The following is an 18,665-nucleotide window of genomic DNA, read 5'->3' as shown; positions in this document are numbered from 1 at the left end:
TTTTCTCATTTCATTATTTACATAATTTAACTTCTGCTGCAGTTTGTGAATTATGATATTTTCATACACTGTGTAGACTTTTCCCCTTCCTCCACAGCCTGAAGATGTGTCCAATATGTCAGTGTCTTCTGGATTTGGAATAACCCTTCAGAAATGTGGTGTGGTAAGTTTTCTTATATTTGTCTTGTTAATTTGATAGGAAGTTTGTACCCAAATGTCCTTTAAAAAATGGGAACAGAATTATGCCCATGCTGAGTATTTGGGAGAATGTCCATTTTGATGTTAAGATGGTCGCACCCTCTGTAAGAGGCACAGTTTTGCAATGTTGATTCAAAACTGAAGAAAGTCAGTGGAATCTTCTCTCAGACTTCAGGGGATTTTGGATTGTGGTCAAAGTAGATACCTCAGTGTGAGTTTGTAAAACTATAAATGGGCAAAGCCCAGTGAACTCTAGAAATCAGCCACAAGGCTGGGTAGAGATAGAGATGAACTTCTTTAGAGGATGAGATAAGCCTTCTGAGATACTCTCCTGGCTCAACCATGGGTGCCCTACCTGTGTCAAGTATGGGCTCCTTTCAAAGGATGGGGCACTGAGCCCCATGATGCCCGTTGTATCTTTGGGCATCCTATCACACAGCCATAGAAGAGCCAATGTGTCAGTGTGCATATTCAGTGGGACTCAGCTACAGCACAGTAGAAATGAAAAAAAGATTTCATTTGATTTGTGTAAAATGCTTATGAGGAGCAAAGACCTCCCTACTATACGGAAATTTTAAACCTTCCATTTTGTTTTTACTTTATGTGGCATAGGTTGATAGGTTTATGTAGACTGTTATTTTTCCTTTCTTTTTTTCCCTGTTTTGTTTTTTTTACACTGGATGAAGCAAGTCTGAATTTTTATAATTAGAGACAGTTCGTCTTACCTGTCCCTTGAAGAGAGAAAGTGCATCCAACTTTAAGAAAAATCTGAATTCAGCCACTGAAATGCTGCATATGAGGGTAGAGGATTCAGTAACCAGTACAAAAGAAGTGACATTATAACCTGCACCAGATCATTTGCATAGAGAAGAATGAATATGCATCACATCTCATGGCACTAATTACCTATTATGTTATTGAAATGGCAGCATATCATAATTAATGAGGCTGAATAGTGAGCATTTCAGACATAAGAAGCAGTAACACAGAATCTTCTCCTTTTCTGGCTGTAGATTCTCAGTTTTTATATCACAGCCTCTCAGAAAGAGAGGTTGAGACAGTTACGTGTTGTTTTTTCTGCTATTCATAGCACAGCTTCACACAGGCTCATTAAAAATTATGAAATCCTGCTGTACAAGATCGAAGTTAATCTGTTGTAATGCTAGGATTATCAGAAAATAATTTTGCAGTGCTATTAGTTGTAAATTACTGAAAACTATGCCATTGCATGTGATTGCCTTCCACCTTCAAATGCAGTTCATATTTTATTTTCCTTTGCTTACCTTGTCATCTACTTCAATCCTAAATCATCTGAACAGATGCTTTCCTGCTAAGAGACAGACTGGCCATATGGTGGTCTTTAGCCATTTTAAATGGAAAAAAGTGAATTTTGCACATTTTTCTCCTCCTACCGTGAGTGGCTCCTCAGAGCATGAAGATGACGTACGTTTACTTCTTGGAGTCAGGATTTTTCCAACACCTTATCACAGAAATACCCTTATTGAAACTGGGGTGTTTAAATTTTACCTACACTTCCAGCACCCAGTCCCTTTCTTCTTTCCAGAAGTGTGCTCATTTAAGAGCTTCATTCCATAGTATGATATGGACTTTTCTGTAATAGTACTTCATAATGACAATAATCTTTAGCAGAGCTGAAGTAAATCCTTAACTTTGACTGTTTGATTTCTAATACATTTACCTGTCTTGTTTCTCAATCTCCTAAGCATTCTTGCATTGCAGATCATCTATGATTCTGTGATTCTTCACTTTTTTCCTCCTTTACTGTTTCTAGTTGTTCTAACTTATTCCCAAAGATCCTCCGTTCCTTTCACTTCCATGGCAGTTCCTTCCACTTCTCTTTTCTCCTAGCATGTCCTTGCTCTTGCTGTAGTTCTTTCACTCCACTGCTCCAGGTATCTGAAGTGACATTGCTTGCAAGGGGTTATGATACACATGGTGTGTTTCAGCAGCAGAGGGAAAATGCAGTATGCACTTACGCATCATCAGTAGCTGCCATTGGGTTCGTTTCCTGTAGATGGTTGGCAGCATAATCATCTGTTCCAAAAGCAAGAAAAAACATCTTCAGGCAAATTAGAGGAGATATCCAGTGGCCGCTGATCCCAATGGCAGTGACGTATGGAGGAGGTTCTTTCTAGGAGTGGTCAAACTCAAGAGCTTCCCTACTGCTTGATTCTCATCTGCTGCTTTCTCCAGTGCTGTCAGGAAAAAAAAAAAATCCAAATTCTTTCAACTCCTTTGCAATTTTGCTTAAAACTGACTACCAGTCAAAAATAAAGAATGCAAAACATGTATTTTGTATTAACCAGAAATGCAACAAATGTGGTCTTTTGGCCACCTGAGGAAGGTTGTACGGTTGGGATATGTCTGAAGGGTTGCTTTGTTTAGTCACTGAATTAAGAATTTTATCAAATGAAACAAAATGAAGAGAAAGTGCAAAATTGGTTGGAGAAAGAGAATGAACAGTGTGTGGGAGTGTGCATTAAACCACCTGCCTAGGGGAAGGAGAGGACTAATGCTTCCATATTCCCCCACCCACCTGTAAATATACACATGCTACTTTATCTGCCTGTTTTATTGTAGGAATTTATCTAAATTACTGTTTACATCCCCTCTGCCCAAATGTAAAGGAATATATTTGTGTCTGATTAGAAGCACAGGAAGAGACCCTGAAATCCTCGATTTTTGCCTTCACCTCACAGAAGAGCAAGGGAAAGGTATGGGAAAATGAAGGGAGGAAAAAGTTTTTCTATTTCCCCCTATTTCCCCAGCTCCCTCTTTTGCTGGTGCATACATGTTTGTCTGCACAAGCCCATCCACACTTACTGTGGAGCATAATACAGTATTAACAATTCACGCAGTTTGAACCTTGAATCTTTCAAGGTGTGTTTTCTTGTTTTGGTGGTTGGGTCAGGGTCTCTGCTTTTTGGCTTTGGATTTCCTTTATGTGGCTTTGAGGCTTTTTTCCCTCTTTCATTTTGTGTGTGCTTTTTAAAGCAAGTTTCTAGCCTTTGTGACTGCACTGGAAAGGCTGAAAGGCATGTTGACTGTATCACGCTGGTTCAGAAACCAGGAGAGAGAAAATCTGCCTAAAATATATCACATTTTTAATATTTGGTGATTTTAAGTCTCATAAATGTTGGGTTATAATTTATGATATACAAACATATGAATTGGTAATGCTTTTCTCACAAATATGATTAAGCCTATTTTTATACGTGCTGGCAATTATTTGCAGAATCTAGTACAATAAATAGTTAGGGTTTTTCCTCCATGAGATTTGTTTAATATAATTGAGGTTGAACGTGCTGTAATGAGTTCGGAAAATTTAGCGCAGTATACCAAGGAAAGTTAGTTTATATATAAACAGATTTATTCAAATGTACTTTAATTATTGTCACTTAAATAGAAAAATGCAAACTAAGGAGTAATAATTTCAATAAACTGTTTCTTCTCCTTGATTCATAAAAAGATATCCTAAAACTGTAATCTATTTCTATACTGAATTAATATGAAATGCCGAGATCAATGGTGCACAATGAAATCATAACTACCTATACTGAACCCTGGGGCTGCCATGAACTCTGGTGTGATTTCTGAAGTCTATCACAATTCATATATTTAGAACTCATTTCTGTGGTGGCTGCTTTATTATTTATATTTGCTGGTGTCCAGATACAGAGTAGACATTTCCTAAAAAGGAGGAAGAAAAAAGAGAAAGGCTCAGCCTGAATCATACTTCAGTCAGTTAAATGAGTGTTGATTTGGTGGCATTACTAGAAGCCTGATATACCATCATGGCTATATTATAGGCCAGCATATTATAGACCTGATAAAGTTTTAGGCAATTCTGGTTTAATATGAGTTATAGGGGAAGGCAATTTGGAAGGTGAGAGGTCAGTAAGCAACTCTGTGCTCAAAGTAATTTCATTTAGAGGGTACAATTACTCAATAAGAGCTAACGGCCTAATGAAATAAATAAATAAAATCACATGAGTGTGTATTGCTAAGGATTGGTGATTAGCCTATAAACTTCACTGCTAACTGGAAGCAGAGCCGTGAAGTCCAAGTCCAGTGGTAGCTCCATCAGCCCTCCCAGGGGAAGGGCGAATCGAGGCAGCCGGCACCCTTCGGAGAGTGTGGTTGCTGTGGAAAAAGGGAAATAGAGATGAAAATTGCATGGAGAGAATGAATTTGTAGTGAGGGCAGCTTGCAAAAGAAACATCCTTGTGGTACAGAAGTTCAGAGTTAACAATTTTCCAGACTCTGGTTATAAAGTTATGATCCAGTTCTGTGTTGTATGAGGTATCATGGGGATATTCAGATTCTTGTTTTCACTTCTGGCTCTACGTGAGCTGTGTATCCAACTTCTGGTTTTCTGTCCCTTTGTCTCCAACCAACAGCTTGACATACCAAAGATAAAAATCTTGGGAGTTTGAGATCAAACTGAGTGTAGTGCCATTTGCAGGTCGCTCAGGATACCTTCAGAAAATAAGTTTACTCATATAATGAACTTTTATTTGTAATCAGGACTGTGAATTTTGCTGTTAAGATGCACATACAGCCATTTTGCACTATTTATACTAATATTTCTGTTTTCAGGTGGATGTTGAACGTGACCGTCAAACTGCATACATTACACTTCTGATTAATAACACCAACACACTGCTCTCAACAAACATTACAGATCTTATCCTCCTGGACAATATCACTGGTCTATATGTTCAAAAAAACAGTGGTAATAAGACCACAGATGGCATACAGATTTACAGGAAAAGATCCTTGCAAGGTAACAAAATCTGCTGGGAAGTACCCCCAATTACACATGTGGAAGAGATCTGTTCAAATCACTGTATCTATTTATTGATTTTTGGTGGTGTAAAGTCTCCAGTTATCAGTTAATACAGGTAAAAAACTCTGGGAAAGGTTTTGTGCTGCAGTTTACAATTCTATTAACTCACATTTTGACTCCCACCTTTGAACTGCTTCTGATCTCCCAGGCACAGAAGTGAGCCCCTGTACGCTGTAAAAGTCGCTGCCGTCAAAATGAAAGAATCTTTCATGATAGTGTTTGTTCATTTTGGATATTTTTAGAAGCTGCTGCACAAGCCATTTTAATCGTATCTGACGAGTCTTCCTTCTTTAGCCAAGCATGGCAGATTGGCTTGCTGAGGTATTGAGGTGCATTGGAATCGCAAAAGGCCATGTAAGCCGGCAAGATGATTCACAAGAAGTCAGGCAGGTCTTCTCAGTATCCGTTCTACCCAAACCGAGCAAATTATAAAATCAAAGCAAATAATAGAGAGATAAACCTGTTCCACTCTTGGAGTCAGTCTGTTTCCTTGGTAGCAGTTGGATCATTGCATATTCGTAAAATGTAAAATTTTCTTTCTTGATTTCTTCATCTCCTTTTTCCGAAGCACAAGCACATAGAAAATTAGCAGCTTGCTTTTGGGAGTCATGATATTTCTCTTGGAGCTTCAGAAGTGTTCAGAGATACCTGTTTATGGTTGAAGTATCTAGGGTTGTGATAGTGTTTTACTGGTGAAAGATTTCCAAATAGGAAAGGGAAATAAGTAGACCTGGGTCTACTGTCTGATTGCAAATGGATAGCCAGACTCCATTTCTAATAACAGCAGTGTGAGTAGTGGTACTGATGACAGGGCTGTTTTCTTTTGAAAACGTCAAGGAATTGCTGACTCTCAACAGAGATTCCTAAGAAAGAATGATCCCTGAGAAATAATAGAAAAATGGCTTGCAGAGCTGATCTAATAAACCAAGTTGGAGCAGTAATTTCATTTATTTATAATTACTGAATCTGGAACTGAAGCTAGCTTTTCCAGCCCGTATATGTTGCGTGAATCAGCATGAAGAATACTGAAGTGGAAGAAAATCCAGCAGAACAGCTTTCTGCGTAGTTTAAGGTTTGGTCATTACTATGTCAGTGCTGGACTGAGCCCATATCCTGCCACTAGGGCTGGACAGGAAGACTATGCCTACACTGGCCTGTGGACTGTCATGCTGCATGTTAGCCGTAAGAATTTTTCAGTGTTTCAGTGCACTGTGAATCAAAATCTCAGATAGAGTTCTCTCTGGTTTCAGTGGGAGGAGGACCAACCAGTTAATGGTTACAATGTAGACTGTCCATTTTATAAAGAAAATTAAGTATCTCATGTTGAGTTTTAGTATCAGTCAAAACATGATGCTTTTCAGTAGCTTGAGTCATCATTTAATGCAGTTTCCAGATCCTGGGCCAAATTTGCTTGAGTTCTTAGAGGCAGCAGATACAAAGGATGTTGCTGGGCTTGTGGCCAGGAACTGTCTACTTTGGATGTGGGGCATCTGCTGTGTCAGAAGGGAAAAGCTCCAGTGTTGTCCCAAACCTTCCCCAGGGATCTTTGAGAAATTTTCCTGGGACAGAGCAGATCTATCCATATCCCTCCTCTCTGGACTATGCTGGTAGGCTCTGCCTGCCTCCTCTGCTGAATTCCTTTGAAGTCAGTGTTGTGAGCTGCAGCTTGGTTCCTAGGAGAGCACTTTTGCTGGTGAGCAAGCACAGTCTAAAGGGGAACCTAGAAAGCTCCTCAGATATTTATTCATATTGAACTTGCTTTTCAAATTTTGCAAACATCTGTAACAGCAGCTGAGCTCAGCTGGGTGCTCAACTCTTCAGAGATTCACACCCAGTCTTCTTGTGTAAAAAAAGATGTGCAACTGTACTTGGTTGTTTTCAAGTCAGTGTAGCTACTGTTCTGTTTAAGAAAATGCAGGCACAATTACTTAGAGGCCACTATTGCACTGGCAGATGTACGTCACCTGCTTAATCTACACAACTGGGGATTTTTTTCTCTGTTTTAACAGGTGGAGAACACTTTGCAATCAACTACTCTGCACTTCTTGATGCAAAAGAAATGTGGGATGGCAGGGTCTTGACACTGCCTGCAAAGCTAACTTTCAGGACTTCATCACAGGTATTTCCTTTACAATTTTATTTCGCTCTTTACAATTTTTGTAAAAAAAAAAAAGTCTTCAAGGTGCTTCTTGTCTACCTAAGCAATGAGGCCTGCATGTAATGAAATGAAGTTCTTAGGCTCTCTGGTTGTGTACCATGAATTTATAAATACATGAGTTATTCTTCATAGCTTAGGAAGTCCCAGACCTCCTTGAATGGGTGAAATATGTTTGTGTGTTGTCCTGTAGCTTTTCTTTCTACTTTTTGTATTTCTCTCCAGTTCATCTATGTGTCCTGGAAATAATGGTGTTCCACATAATTATGTGTGTATTCCTGTAGTCGATGTGAGAGACCAAAAGTTTTGCCATATTTTTATCAGAAAATAATTTCTTTTAACTAAAAAACAAGTTGCAGCAAAGGAAAGCCTCCTTGCTCATAAGGAAGAAGATGCTTTTTAAGTATGAGAGTTGTGAAGCTCTGAAAGAGATCTTTCAGAGAAATTGAGGAATCTCCATCCTTGCTGATTTTTGAGAACCCAGTTGCACCAGGCTCTGAGACAACTGGTGTAATGCTGGAGTTAGCCTGGCTTTGAGTAGGAGGCAGGACAAGTGGTGTCTTCCAAAGCAAATTTTTCCAGTTCTTAAATATGGCTTGATATTTTTTCTGTGATTTTCTTAATTGCATGTAAGTAGAACCTGCAGATGTATTTTCATTTCAACTGCGGTATCTCCTTTGTTTTAGAGGAAAAAATGTTCAGTATGCATGAGAGTGGTACTGGAGTGGTAGAGAGGAAGAATTCAAAAAACGGAATTGTAAGAGTAGATACATATGCACTGACTGTGGCTCCTGTTCTGTGTATTTTCAGTGAACCCAGATTTTATAGGGACAGCAAAATGTAATTCTGTGAGCACCGGAATACACCTCTGTGATTAGAACGGGAGTGCATCCCACAGAGCAGCTGATTCCATGTCTGTTAGTGTTACTGCTAAGTATGCTGCATTTTCCTATCAGATTTATCTCAGCTTTAAGCTTAATGAGAAGTATAGCTTATGTTCTAAGAGGCTTTTCTAGAGACTCTGGGCTGTTTGCCAGTGGATTCTGCTCATTTTTTTAAATACATGTAATATTTTTATATCTCTTAGAACAAAACACATCTTGTATCATTGACAGCGTCGTTCACGATAACTGAAGAAGAAAAGACGAAGGTAAATTCTATGATTTGGTATTTTGTTCACTCTCCTACTTAAACTTATGGACAATCTAAACTAAATCCTAGGAGCCAAGAATGTACTTATGTACTTGTGTCGCATCACTCAGCTATTGGCTATTCATCATACACATGTTCTGCCTCTCTGATTTTAAGAGGAAGAAAACAGGACTCAAAATAGGGGGTCTTTGTTGTCTTAAAGCAGCAATATTTAGTATGCAAAATCTACAAACTTCCATTATATTCCTAGCCATGTTTTTTCATTTGAAGAATTGTCCAGACACAGAGAACTGTGATGAGGAATATGCTCACCTGCTCCTGTGCCTAGCCACTATGAAAAAGCTTTTTGCCTTTCCAAAATGGTGGAAGTTATCCTCCACCTATTGTGAAAAGGTTTCTGTATCATGCCGATACAGAAATCGGAAGACAGCTGTGTGGGGAGTCTGAGAAATAAAACTGCAGTGAGAGGCATAGTTTATGTTTGCCTTTCGTTTTTTAACTGGTCATCCTTCCAATATGACTTTCTGTTCTTAGCTTCTGAATTAACATGGTTTCTAAGAGGCCAGATAAACCTTCAAAATGACATTGATTGCAGCAAACAGTGTTGTTATTCTAAATAATTTATTAGAGAGCTCCCCACCATGTCCATCAGTTTCATTGCTAGAGTAATCTGTTCACCAAACTTGTTTTTCTCCCCCAACCCCTCATTACGTTAACAGGCTGCTGTGTTGCAAGGGCTCTTTTTTTAAGGAGCTGTGGCTTGGTTGGTAAGAACACTGTGATTATTTGTGTTCAAGCAGAAGAAAATTGTTTGTTTCACCCTAGAACATTTTTGCCATGGTGGTATCATTTGAAATCTAAAGTTCATGTGGATGGGGCTTGCCTGAAGAGGTCCTGAGGACTAGACCGCTTATTGCTTCCATGGGCCTGTCCCATCAGTTCCACTCCACCTTTAAAATCAGCAGTCTGGAGATTGGGTACAGGGGCTTCTTGTTCCAGTATTCTGTTTTGCTGGGGATCTCTTGCCCGCTTAGCTTCTATTAGTATAACAGATACAAGTCCAGTCTTGGCTTTCTCATAATTGAAGATCAACTGCCCATTCTGTTAAAATGAAAGCCAGAATTAAACATGCTATAAAGTAAAACTATACGTGAGCTAGAGAACTCATTGTTCCTGGATAAGGATCTAGTAAGATTTAAAATGAGTGGACATTTGTGTAGCTAAGAATTATGCTTGGAATTACCATAAATGTGTTTTTTGGAAACTTTTATTCTTAAAGGTGTAAGCCATGCAGTAGCTGACTGGGTTAGGAAAATAGCTTCATGAACGGTTTTCTGTAGAGTTCAGTGTGAATTGATCTGCAGCAGTTGGTGATGTCTAAGCTAAGACTGTAAGCTGCATTGGTCTCAGCCCACCGTGAAAATTCCTGCAATCTCTTACTATATTTAAAACCTTTATAGTGTGTTTTTTTGATAGTTAGACCTCAGCAAGTTCTTGGGGACTGTTCCATAGTTAGGTAAAATTGGCTCAGCTGCATTTGAACTTACTGAATGAAAAGGTTTTGTAATTAAAATGTGTGGTAAAGGTGTGTGGAGAATACCGTTAATTTTTGAAAAATAAAACTTGGGAATTATGGAACACATCACGTTTCACATGCATAGTATTTGCCTTTGGGCTGTGGCTAAGCATAAGGTGTTTCAGAATAAAATCAGTTTGTGCAAGGAAATTATGATCAGCTGAACAAGGAGCGATGTATTGTATTTCATCCATATCTTCAGCTGTCATAAATGCTCTCAATCTCAGATTTTATTTATTAAAAATGATTATTTAAACCTGTTCATGGGTGCGGTAAAGCCAATGTCACATGTGTGACTAAGCGGATACTAAATATTGAGTCTGGGGACAGAAAAGAGAAGAATTATTTACGTAGTCATGGCAGCAGCATGCCTAATTGGTCCCGTCAGCTTTCACATGGTTTGCTTGCACACTTGGCTACTGTGCTGTTGTTTAAAGTTTTACAAACCCTGTGGATTTTCTCTTCTGCGCCGTTGGAAGAAAGTGCTTGGTTGCCTGTGACAAGGTAATTTTGTGGGTTATGAAAAAATGAGTGTTGCTCATCTGAGTGTCCGTGCCAGCTGTCTTCCCACAGTGCTTCAGGGGCTGTGAGTACTGTGTGCCTCTGCCCTCAGCTGGGTGGTTTTGATGCTGAATGGGAAGCTGTAGTGAAAAGGACAAAAGGAAGTTCTCCCATCTAAGCACGTTGCGTAGGATGGATGATAATAATTTCTTTGATCTGATTTTTACCGGGCTTGCTTCCCTCAGCATCCTTCAAATCAGTGGGAGCGCAGCGGTTCTTGAAAGAAACCTGGGCCTGTAGTGCCTCTTCCCACTATTGGGATGGCTTAAAAAGTTAGCTTAGGATATGGGGTTTGAGGCTCACTGGTGTGTCAGTGGTTTGAAGGTCGGCCTGCAGTGCCAGCACTGGTCCTACGCGGTGGTTTGTGCAGGGGCTCTGGCACCTGCCCCGCACCGTCTGCTGTGATGCTTTCAGATGCCATTAGGGGCCTGCTGCATCCTCCTGCTTGGGTTTACAGACCCCTAATGACATAGAATGTCCCTCCAGAACCCATTTTCTTTAAGTATAAAAGCACAGATAATTCCCTGTCCATTTTTCTCCATCGGAGCTTAACGTCTGAAGGAACTACCCGCCCTGATGCAGACTGACTGTCCCACCATAGGTCTCACCTTTTACTTTACTTAGAAAGCACAGGGTCATTCCCTAGCCGGCACTTTGCCGGCACTTTTGCTCCATCAAAACTTAACCAGCTTCATTTCAGCTTCACTGAACCCATAGCCTTACCAGATTCCTGCTTTCCCCAGAAGCCTAGAGAGATCCCTGAAATTCACAGTGTTTGGAAATTAGACAAATGCGAGTGAATTCAGACAAAACGATGAAGTGGTTCCAAAGCAGTGTATTTTTTTTCCTAAGTATTATCTACAGCATCTCCTGTTCCTTGAAAGTGGTGGGACCTCAGGCAGAGCCTTGGTGTGGCAGAGCTCAAGGAGGAGCCTTCTGTGATTCCCTCTTGGCCACCTAGTGCAACCAGAGAAGCTGGGGACAGCAGATTGACTTAAGAGCAATTGCATTTTTTCCAAGTCACGCACAGATGTTTGTTGGCTCTGTGACTGTTCAAGGAGCATGGGCTAAACCCCTTTGATCTGTGAAGGGAGTAAACACTGGGTTAGGGAAAGGAGTTATTTAATATTTACTTAGTTGTCTATCAAGATGAAGATATTTTGATCCAGAGTAAGGCAGCTTTAGCTGAGCTCATGGCAAGGAAGTGGGGGGCAGTGCAGAGTCAGAAGAAGAGCGAGCTGGTACTGACGCTGATGCAGACATGCTGGGTGTCCTCAGTGGTCGGCCATGGTACAGGGGAGTGTAATGGAAGCAGTTGCCCAAAGCAGTAGGAAGTTACACCAAGAAAAAACATTCAGACAATGTGTTGGTAATTACACATGGAACTGGGAAATTAATGTGGTGCTCCTTTTTTTCCTTGTTTCCATTTAAAACTCAAAAGATATTGAAAGGTATTAGAAGGAATTCAGCACATGGCTGGCTTGGATAAATACTTAGTCCCAAAACCTTTTGGTGAACCTCAAAGTGCTTCAAGGGTTTCATTATTTTAGACTAAGCACATTAAAAAACAAGGTTGAGGGAGGTGATTCTGCCCCTCTATTCCGTTCTTGCAAGACCCCACCTGGAGTACTGCGTCCACCTCTGGGGCACCCAACATAAGAAAGACATGGACCTGCTTGAGTGGGTCCAGAGGAGGGCCATGAAGATGGTCAGGGGGCCAGAGCACCTGCTATATGAGGACAGGCTGAGAGAGTTGGGGTTGTTCAGGCTGGAGAAGAGAAGGCTGCGAGGAGACTCATAGTGGCCCTCTAGTACTTAAAGGTGGCCTACAGGAAAGATAGGGGGGGACTCCTTCTCAGTGACTGTAGTGATAGGATGAGGGGTAGCAGTTTTAAACTGAAAGAGGTTAGATATAGATTAGATATTAGGAAGAAATTCTTTACTGTGAGGGTGGTGAGACACTGGAACACGTTGCCCAGAGAAGCTGTGGATGCCCCATCCCTGGAAGTGTTCAGAGCCAGGTTGGATGAGGCTTTGAGCAACCTGATCTAGTGGAAGGTGTCCCTGCCCACGGCAGGGGGTTTGGAACTAGATGATCTTTAAGGTCCCTTCCAACCCAAACCATTCTAAGATTCTATTATTCTGTGAAATAAAAAAACAAACCAAACATACCTCTGTCAGTCAGAGCGATTGTTGATTCTGTATGTACAATACCATGAAGTAAACCTTGGATTTTCTTTTTGGAACTGTGCAAGTGCCAAATAGTAGCCTATATTAACATCTTGATGATCTCCTTGATGCTGACACCACCACCTAATTCAACTGAAATCACATTGAAATCAGTGATGGCTGAGCATTTCCAGCAGCTTTGAGGAGCTGAGCCTGTGAAACAGCAAAGTCTGACGTGAAGCAGTTCCTTTCAGTTAGAGATATGACAGATTTTCAGTGTCCAAAACCAGAGAAAAACTAGGCAGTAAAAGGATAAAATTCTGCTGTTAAATTGGAATAAATCCTTTTCAAATTGTGGACCACGTTTGATTATCACTTCCTATGCAGAATTACTGTTGGCTCTATGGAATGCTGTCACATTTCTGCTCCAAGAGATGACCAAGCCCAGCTTGCAAGCAGCATGTTAATTATTTACACTTTCTAGCCCCAGCAGAGTGATTAGTTTGTGGTGAAACATTATACTAACAGCTGTGCTATGTTTTTCATCCAGAGATCTCAAAGAACTAAAACACTGAATTAACTTTTGCTACGTGGAGCATGAAGTAAAAAATAATTTTTAATGCAATTCAATTTAAAGATTAAATTAAGAGCTAAAGCGAAAGGCCTGCAAAGTTGTTAGCTGGCTCATGGTTCCAGTGCTCCTGCTATTCTTTTCTGACTCTGGCTCATGCAGAAGCTGTACAGGTGCACACAAATTGGGTGGTTTTGTCACTGTCAGTTACATACTTATTCTGAACTCGTATTGGTGCTTTTTCCCTATGGTGATTACTGAGTTTTATTGAACAGAAAAAAGGCCATTAATTAAAGGTAGGCAATGTCAGACCGATTTTTTTGGAGGCTCTGAGCAACATCAAATGCCATTAATTTCAACAAGACTCAGGAGAGATTGGCAACACTGGAAAACAGACTGTTAAGTACAGGCCACCCAAAAGTCACAGCACCTAAAATTCAATCTGTCGGAGTTCTGTTGCTTGGAGTTACACAGGAATTTGAACTAGGTAAACATAATGAACAATGCTGACTTGAAAACCTATGGAAAATAGACACTTGTTTGAAAATTTTAATAAAAATATAGCAATTATAACAACGCTGAGAAACCCTGAAGTTGTGTGAAGCCATTTAAAAATAATGTATTATGTTGCTTACAGTAATAATCTTTGAGTCTGATCTTTATATGTATTTAAAATGTAGTTTTAATAATATGGTCTTTTAATTTCAGATTTCGTACAGCCATGCCATCCATGCTTCAGGGTTCTTTATTGCTTTTTTTGTTTCCCTTGTAATGACATGTGCTGTTTTTTTCATTGTTCACCGAACCCAAATATTAAAATGGAGTTTCCGTAGTAAAAAACAGGTGAGTTATACTGTCTGTAACAGTATTTAAATTTTTCCATTGATCATATCTGGTGATACAACTTGCTAACTAATACAGATTGTCTAAGGAGTTTTTGAAGATAAATAAAAAGCCACCAAGTGATGGATTGGATTCACAGGTAGTGCAATCTCTACAACCTCTACTCTTTAGCACAGTCAGATTTAGAGGGGAGTGTAAGAACGATAATCTGATCAAAAGAACTGCTGTCAGTACATGGATGGTAGCTTCAGACTGGAGGGAGACTACCCTTTGTCTATTTGTTTCTTTTCATGTTCCTCCCTGCCTCCTCTCTGTCCCCCACAATGAGAGAGAGGCAGGATGTCTGTGGGTTAGAAGCAGTTGCCCAAGGAGTGGACCACTCACCTTGAGCACAGCAGACTTGGGTCCAAATTGTATTTCTGATTATCAGGAATAGGGATTTTAATTTAGGTCTTAGTTCCTCGGATGTCCCTTAATCTCTTCAGTGTTTAAGCAAAACAGTTGGGTTTGGGGATGGAGCATTTTCATTGTTCTTTATCCAAGCTGTGCAGTTTGGAGAAAGTGTTTCAGTACATACTGGGCCAGAGAGAGAAAATGCAGTCTCATCAGGTTGGCCCAAGTTCCAGCCCTTGCTTCTATTATTTAGGTATTTATGTAAAATGGAACAACTTCAATGGGAGGGAGCTAGAGACCTCAATCGGAATATTATGGTGGTTGGAGCTGTCCTTTAAGAGAGGTGTACTCAGAGGTTTGAAGCCCTCCTTTGCTGGGAGGTGGTGGATCTCCCATCCCTCTGGACAAACCAGAGTTGCTCACAAATCACTTCCAGCCTTATTTTCTGCAGTTGAAAATTACTCCATCAACAATTCTTATATCTTTTAGGCCTGAAAAAATAATCCCTTTAAATGAAAAGGACATGCTTTGTTTCTTTTTACAGAAAAGGCTGTGATATTGAAGCTGTAAAAAAGGGCCAGTTTGGTCCTAGCATCAGATATTTATACTGGTTTTTTGTATAGTAATTTTATTAGCTCTCAGTTTCAAGGGAGTCTCAGTGATCTGTGAACTGAGTCACCTCCATCATTCATAGGATTAGTTTTTCATTTTGTTCACCTTGTAGTACTGTAATCTTGCCATATATAATTTGTATACTATGGTAATTTTTTAAAAATTTGCCTAGAAAGTCTATAGTGGACGGTAACCTCCTAGAAGGCTTTCACAAGACTGCTGAAGTCCATGTAGAGTCTTCTGTTTTCTCCATTAATTTTTTCATTTGTATTCTGGATCAGGTATACAAAAAAAGTTGAGCCTAAACCAGAAGTAGTATATTTGATTTTAAATACGTATCTGAATTGCACAATCTCTTTATAACCTTTCCAGCTGTACAGTTTGATGATAAGTAGGAACCTTTTCACCCAGAGTTACCTGCAATAAAATGAGATCAGACACTCAGTGTAAATTATTTTTATAATCTGAAGCTTACTTTTTTTTTTTTTAGGAGATACAGCATGAGCTCAGTCAAAATCACAAACTGGAGCATTCTCAGTTTAATTCAGGTGATCTCTTCAGTGAAGATATAATTATGAACGATCAAATCATCGATATTTTGTCCTTTGAAGAGTCTGGGAACATGCTTCAGGCTTTAGAAGAGTAAGAATTCCCTGCTATTACATTACATTTATTACATTTATCATCAGTATGTATCCAGGGGCTAAAGTTTTTTAATATTCTTACGCAGTTAGCACCAATGTCTCTCTCGCTTCCACTTCTTTCCTCACAGTTGCTATTTTGTCTACGTCTAAGGAGGTAGAGCATTGCAGTGAATAAAATAGATGCCCATTAGCAAACTTTCACTAACCTTCTTCACCTTCTGAGTTATCTTTTCCATCTTCCAGGATGAGGATAGTAGATGGACCACAAAGGCATCCAGAGTTACAGTGGTTCCTGCTGTGAAAGGTGATTGAAAGGGTCATAGATGTTACTGTGAAGGGCTCAAATCAGCCTCTACCTGTTAGCAGTGGGTGCTTCCTAATCCCTATTTAGATTATCCCAATTCTTCTCATTTCTTGTAGTTTTAAACTGGACCTTCCGATTCATTTACTGTTAGGAGATGACACACAGATGCACTTACCATATTTTTTTCTGTTTGTTCCCTTTTTATTGGCTCTCATTGAATATGTGTATTCAATTACTACATACCTGTTCCTCTCCTCTCTTACTGGTGGTGCAGTTTATCTGACCGAGTGAGGATCTCTGCAATGTGAACTCCTACACCAAGTCGCCCCGAGTTCCCCTTTTTACTCAGGGGTGAAAAAGGGAACTTCTAGGGTATGATTATTCTCATCCTTAAGTAGACTTCCAAAAATGAGTCATATGGCTGCTACGCCCACTGACCCTAAAGCCTGGGGCCTGGGCTGATTAACTCAGCTGTAGGGGTCTGGAGGCGAGTGAGATGAATCCCAGTCTTGCAGGCTGGTTGGTAAAAAAGGCTACAGCATTACTGTAATGCCTGTATTAGATACATGCAATATTGTTTCTGCTTTCTTCAGTAGCTGTAATACACCACTTGTTTTATCTCTCATTGTTAATACTTTTATATGATATTTAGCTTAGGATGCTTCCTCATCTCTTAAAGTTGATTCCTTATTCATTCTACAAAGCAGTCCCTTAATTTCTGATTTATGTTCCTTAAAGGTTTCATTTTAGTCTTGTACTTCATAAACTGTTATACATTATCCAGCTGCTTAGCTGATTCCAAAGACAAACATGAAATACCTTACCATTGCCTTAGGAGCTTCTATGACAGCAGTCTAGGCTAAAACCAGAATGGAGTAATCCTTCTTTTTACTGAATTACCTGCTTTACAGATAGTAATTTGAAAAACACAATGGGAAAAAGAAAGATTGTGCATTTGTAATTTATTAATGGATAATTTCAGACAATTTGAATGGATTCGGTGCTTGAATGAAATGTTGTAATTTTACTAATTGCGGTCACAATCAGTTTTTCAACAATATTGCATTTTGGTTTGTTACATTTAGTGTCACTCAATAGAATAGTTGGGTTTTCTGTAAGGAACTGAGGAATGAGGTTTGTATTGTCTTACAGGGGTGGTAGTATACTGAGGATAAGAACTGGGCTTATATTTTGAGCGCAATTTTTTCATGTTATATCTATACCAATATGAATTTTAGCATTGTAATCCTGGATTTTATTATTTGGGGAGGCAAAAGTATAGGGGCTTTTGTTAGAGAGCTTTTGATACTTCAGATATTTTTAACCAACCAACAGCATCTTGCTTGTATGCTAGTTTGAAAATTCCTTCCGTGTGTATTGGTGCAGCTATGTGTCATTTTCTCTACATGGCATGCATAAAAGCTTGCCCACATAATTGATACATTCTTTTAAAATTGCACTCTGATAGTAAACATGGTTGGAATCATTCTGGTGCTTTGTTCTTTTGTCCAGACACAAATGAGAAAATTGCTCAGAAAAGTAAGAGCCACAGCATTTTTTGTCCTCTTTACGATGTAAAGCTGTGTTAATAGTTAATGTCTTTTACGAAGTGACAGTGCCAAATTGTTTAGCAAATACATTAGGAGCATGTGTTCAATACTTACGGACGGGGACATCTTTGGAGTGTAGACAGTTTGCAATGTCAGGAGGATTGGCTAGAAAACAAAACATACTTTTAATATTTCATAAGGAAGCTTCTTAGTTACTCATTTTGTGAGTTTTGTCTTAATAAGTCATATCCTTGATGTACATTATGCAGCAAAATAGCTTGGCTTTTATTCTCAGTAGGTTCCTTTCTGTGTATATTCCTGAATATTGGCCCATTGGCAATGAATGCTAATGAGAAGAAGCTATATGATTTGAATATTTTATGTGTGCTAGAAGACCATGTTCCAAAATGTTGCGAGTCTCTTTTTCTGTATGTCTAGAACAGAATATGAAGATAGCTGAGCAGTTTGGGTTTGTGTCCAATGTGGTAAAGTCTGACCATGCTTATAGTCTCAGAAGGTACAGATACGTTAAAGGCAACTTAATTCCTTTAAATGGCTTTCCACTACTGCAACTTTCCTTTTTCATCTTCATTTTGTACAGCTATGCTTCCTTGAGTTTGGCAAAACTCTAGCTGAACTTGAACCTGCTTGCTGATACACAATATATACTGCCAATTATTTTGGGAAATCACTAAGTAATGTGTACGCATTGCAGCCGATTTTTTTTTCTGGTGGTAGAGGGCATTGAGGCCAATGTACTAGAGAACAGGATCAAACTGTCTCCAGAGAGCCTTGACAGAAAAGTCAACACCAATTTACTACCATATTAGAAGTTCACTTTTTCTTTCTAAATGTAAATTTCTTGCTGTACATCTCAATTTAATTTGCTAGGGAGCAAATGTGGGCTTTTTTTAACCCTGAATTCAAATGGAAAGTAAGAATAAAAGATCACATTGTCATAGCAGCTAGACCTGAATATTCCTACATAGAAAATGATGAGAAATAGTTACATTGTTAGTACAAAAAAAAATTGAGGTGCTATATTTCTGTATTTCGTAACTTCTAAA

At 39.3% G+C, this 18,665-nt stretch overlaps 1 protein-coding gene across 1 annotated transcript in view; it reads left to right on the top strand.

Annotated features, from left to right (window-relative positions):
• The window catches only part of EVC2 (EvC ciliary complex subunit 2), a 76,509-nt gene that overhangs the window by 11,695 nt on the left and 46,149 nt on the right, over positions 1–18,665 (top strand). Inside the window, exons 4-9 of the mRNA XM_075709590.1 lie at positions 98–163; positions 4,819–5,005; positions 7,078–7,187; positions 8,311–8,373; positions 13,961–14,095; positions 15,591–15,742. Coding sequence (XP_075565705.1) covers positions 98–163; positions 4,819–5,005; positions 7,078–7,187; positions 8,311–8,373; positions 13,961–14,095; positions 15,591–15,742 — 713 coding nt within the window. The remainder of the gene's footprint in view (positions 1–97; positions 164–4,818; positions 5,006–7,077; positions 7,188–8,310; positions 8,374–13,960; positions 14,096–15,590; positions 15,743–18,665) is intronic.

The sequence above is a fragment of the Pelecanus crispus genome, chromosome 4 (assembly GCF_030463565.1).
Source record: "Pelecanus crispus isolate bPelCri1 chromosome 4, bPelCri1.pri, whole genome shotgun sequence".
Classification (NCBI taxonomy): Eukaryota; Metazoa; Chordata; class Aves; order Pelecaniformes; family Pelecanidae; genus Pelecanus; species Pelecanus crispus.
Note: the sequence above shows the minus strand (reverse complement) of the source record. Positions and strands in the feature narration are given on the sequence as shown.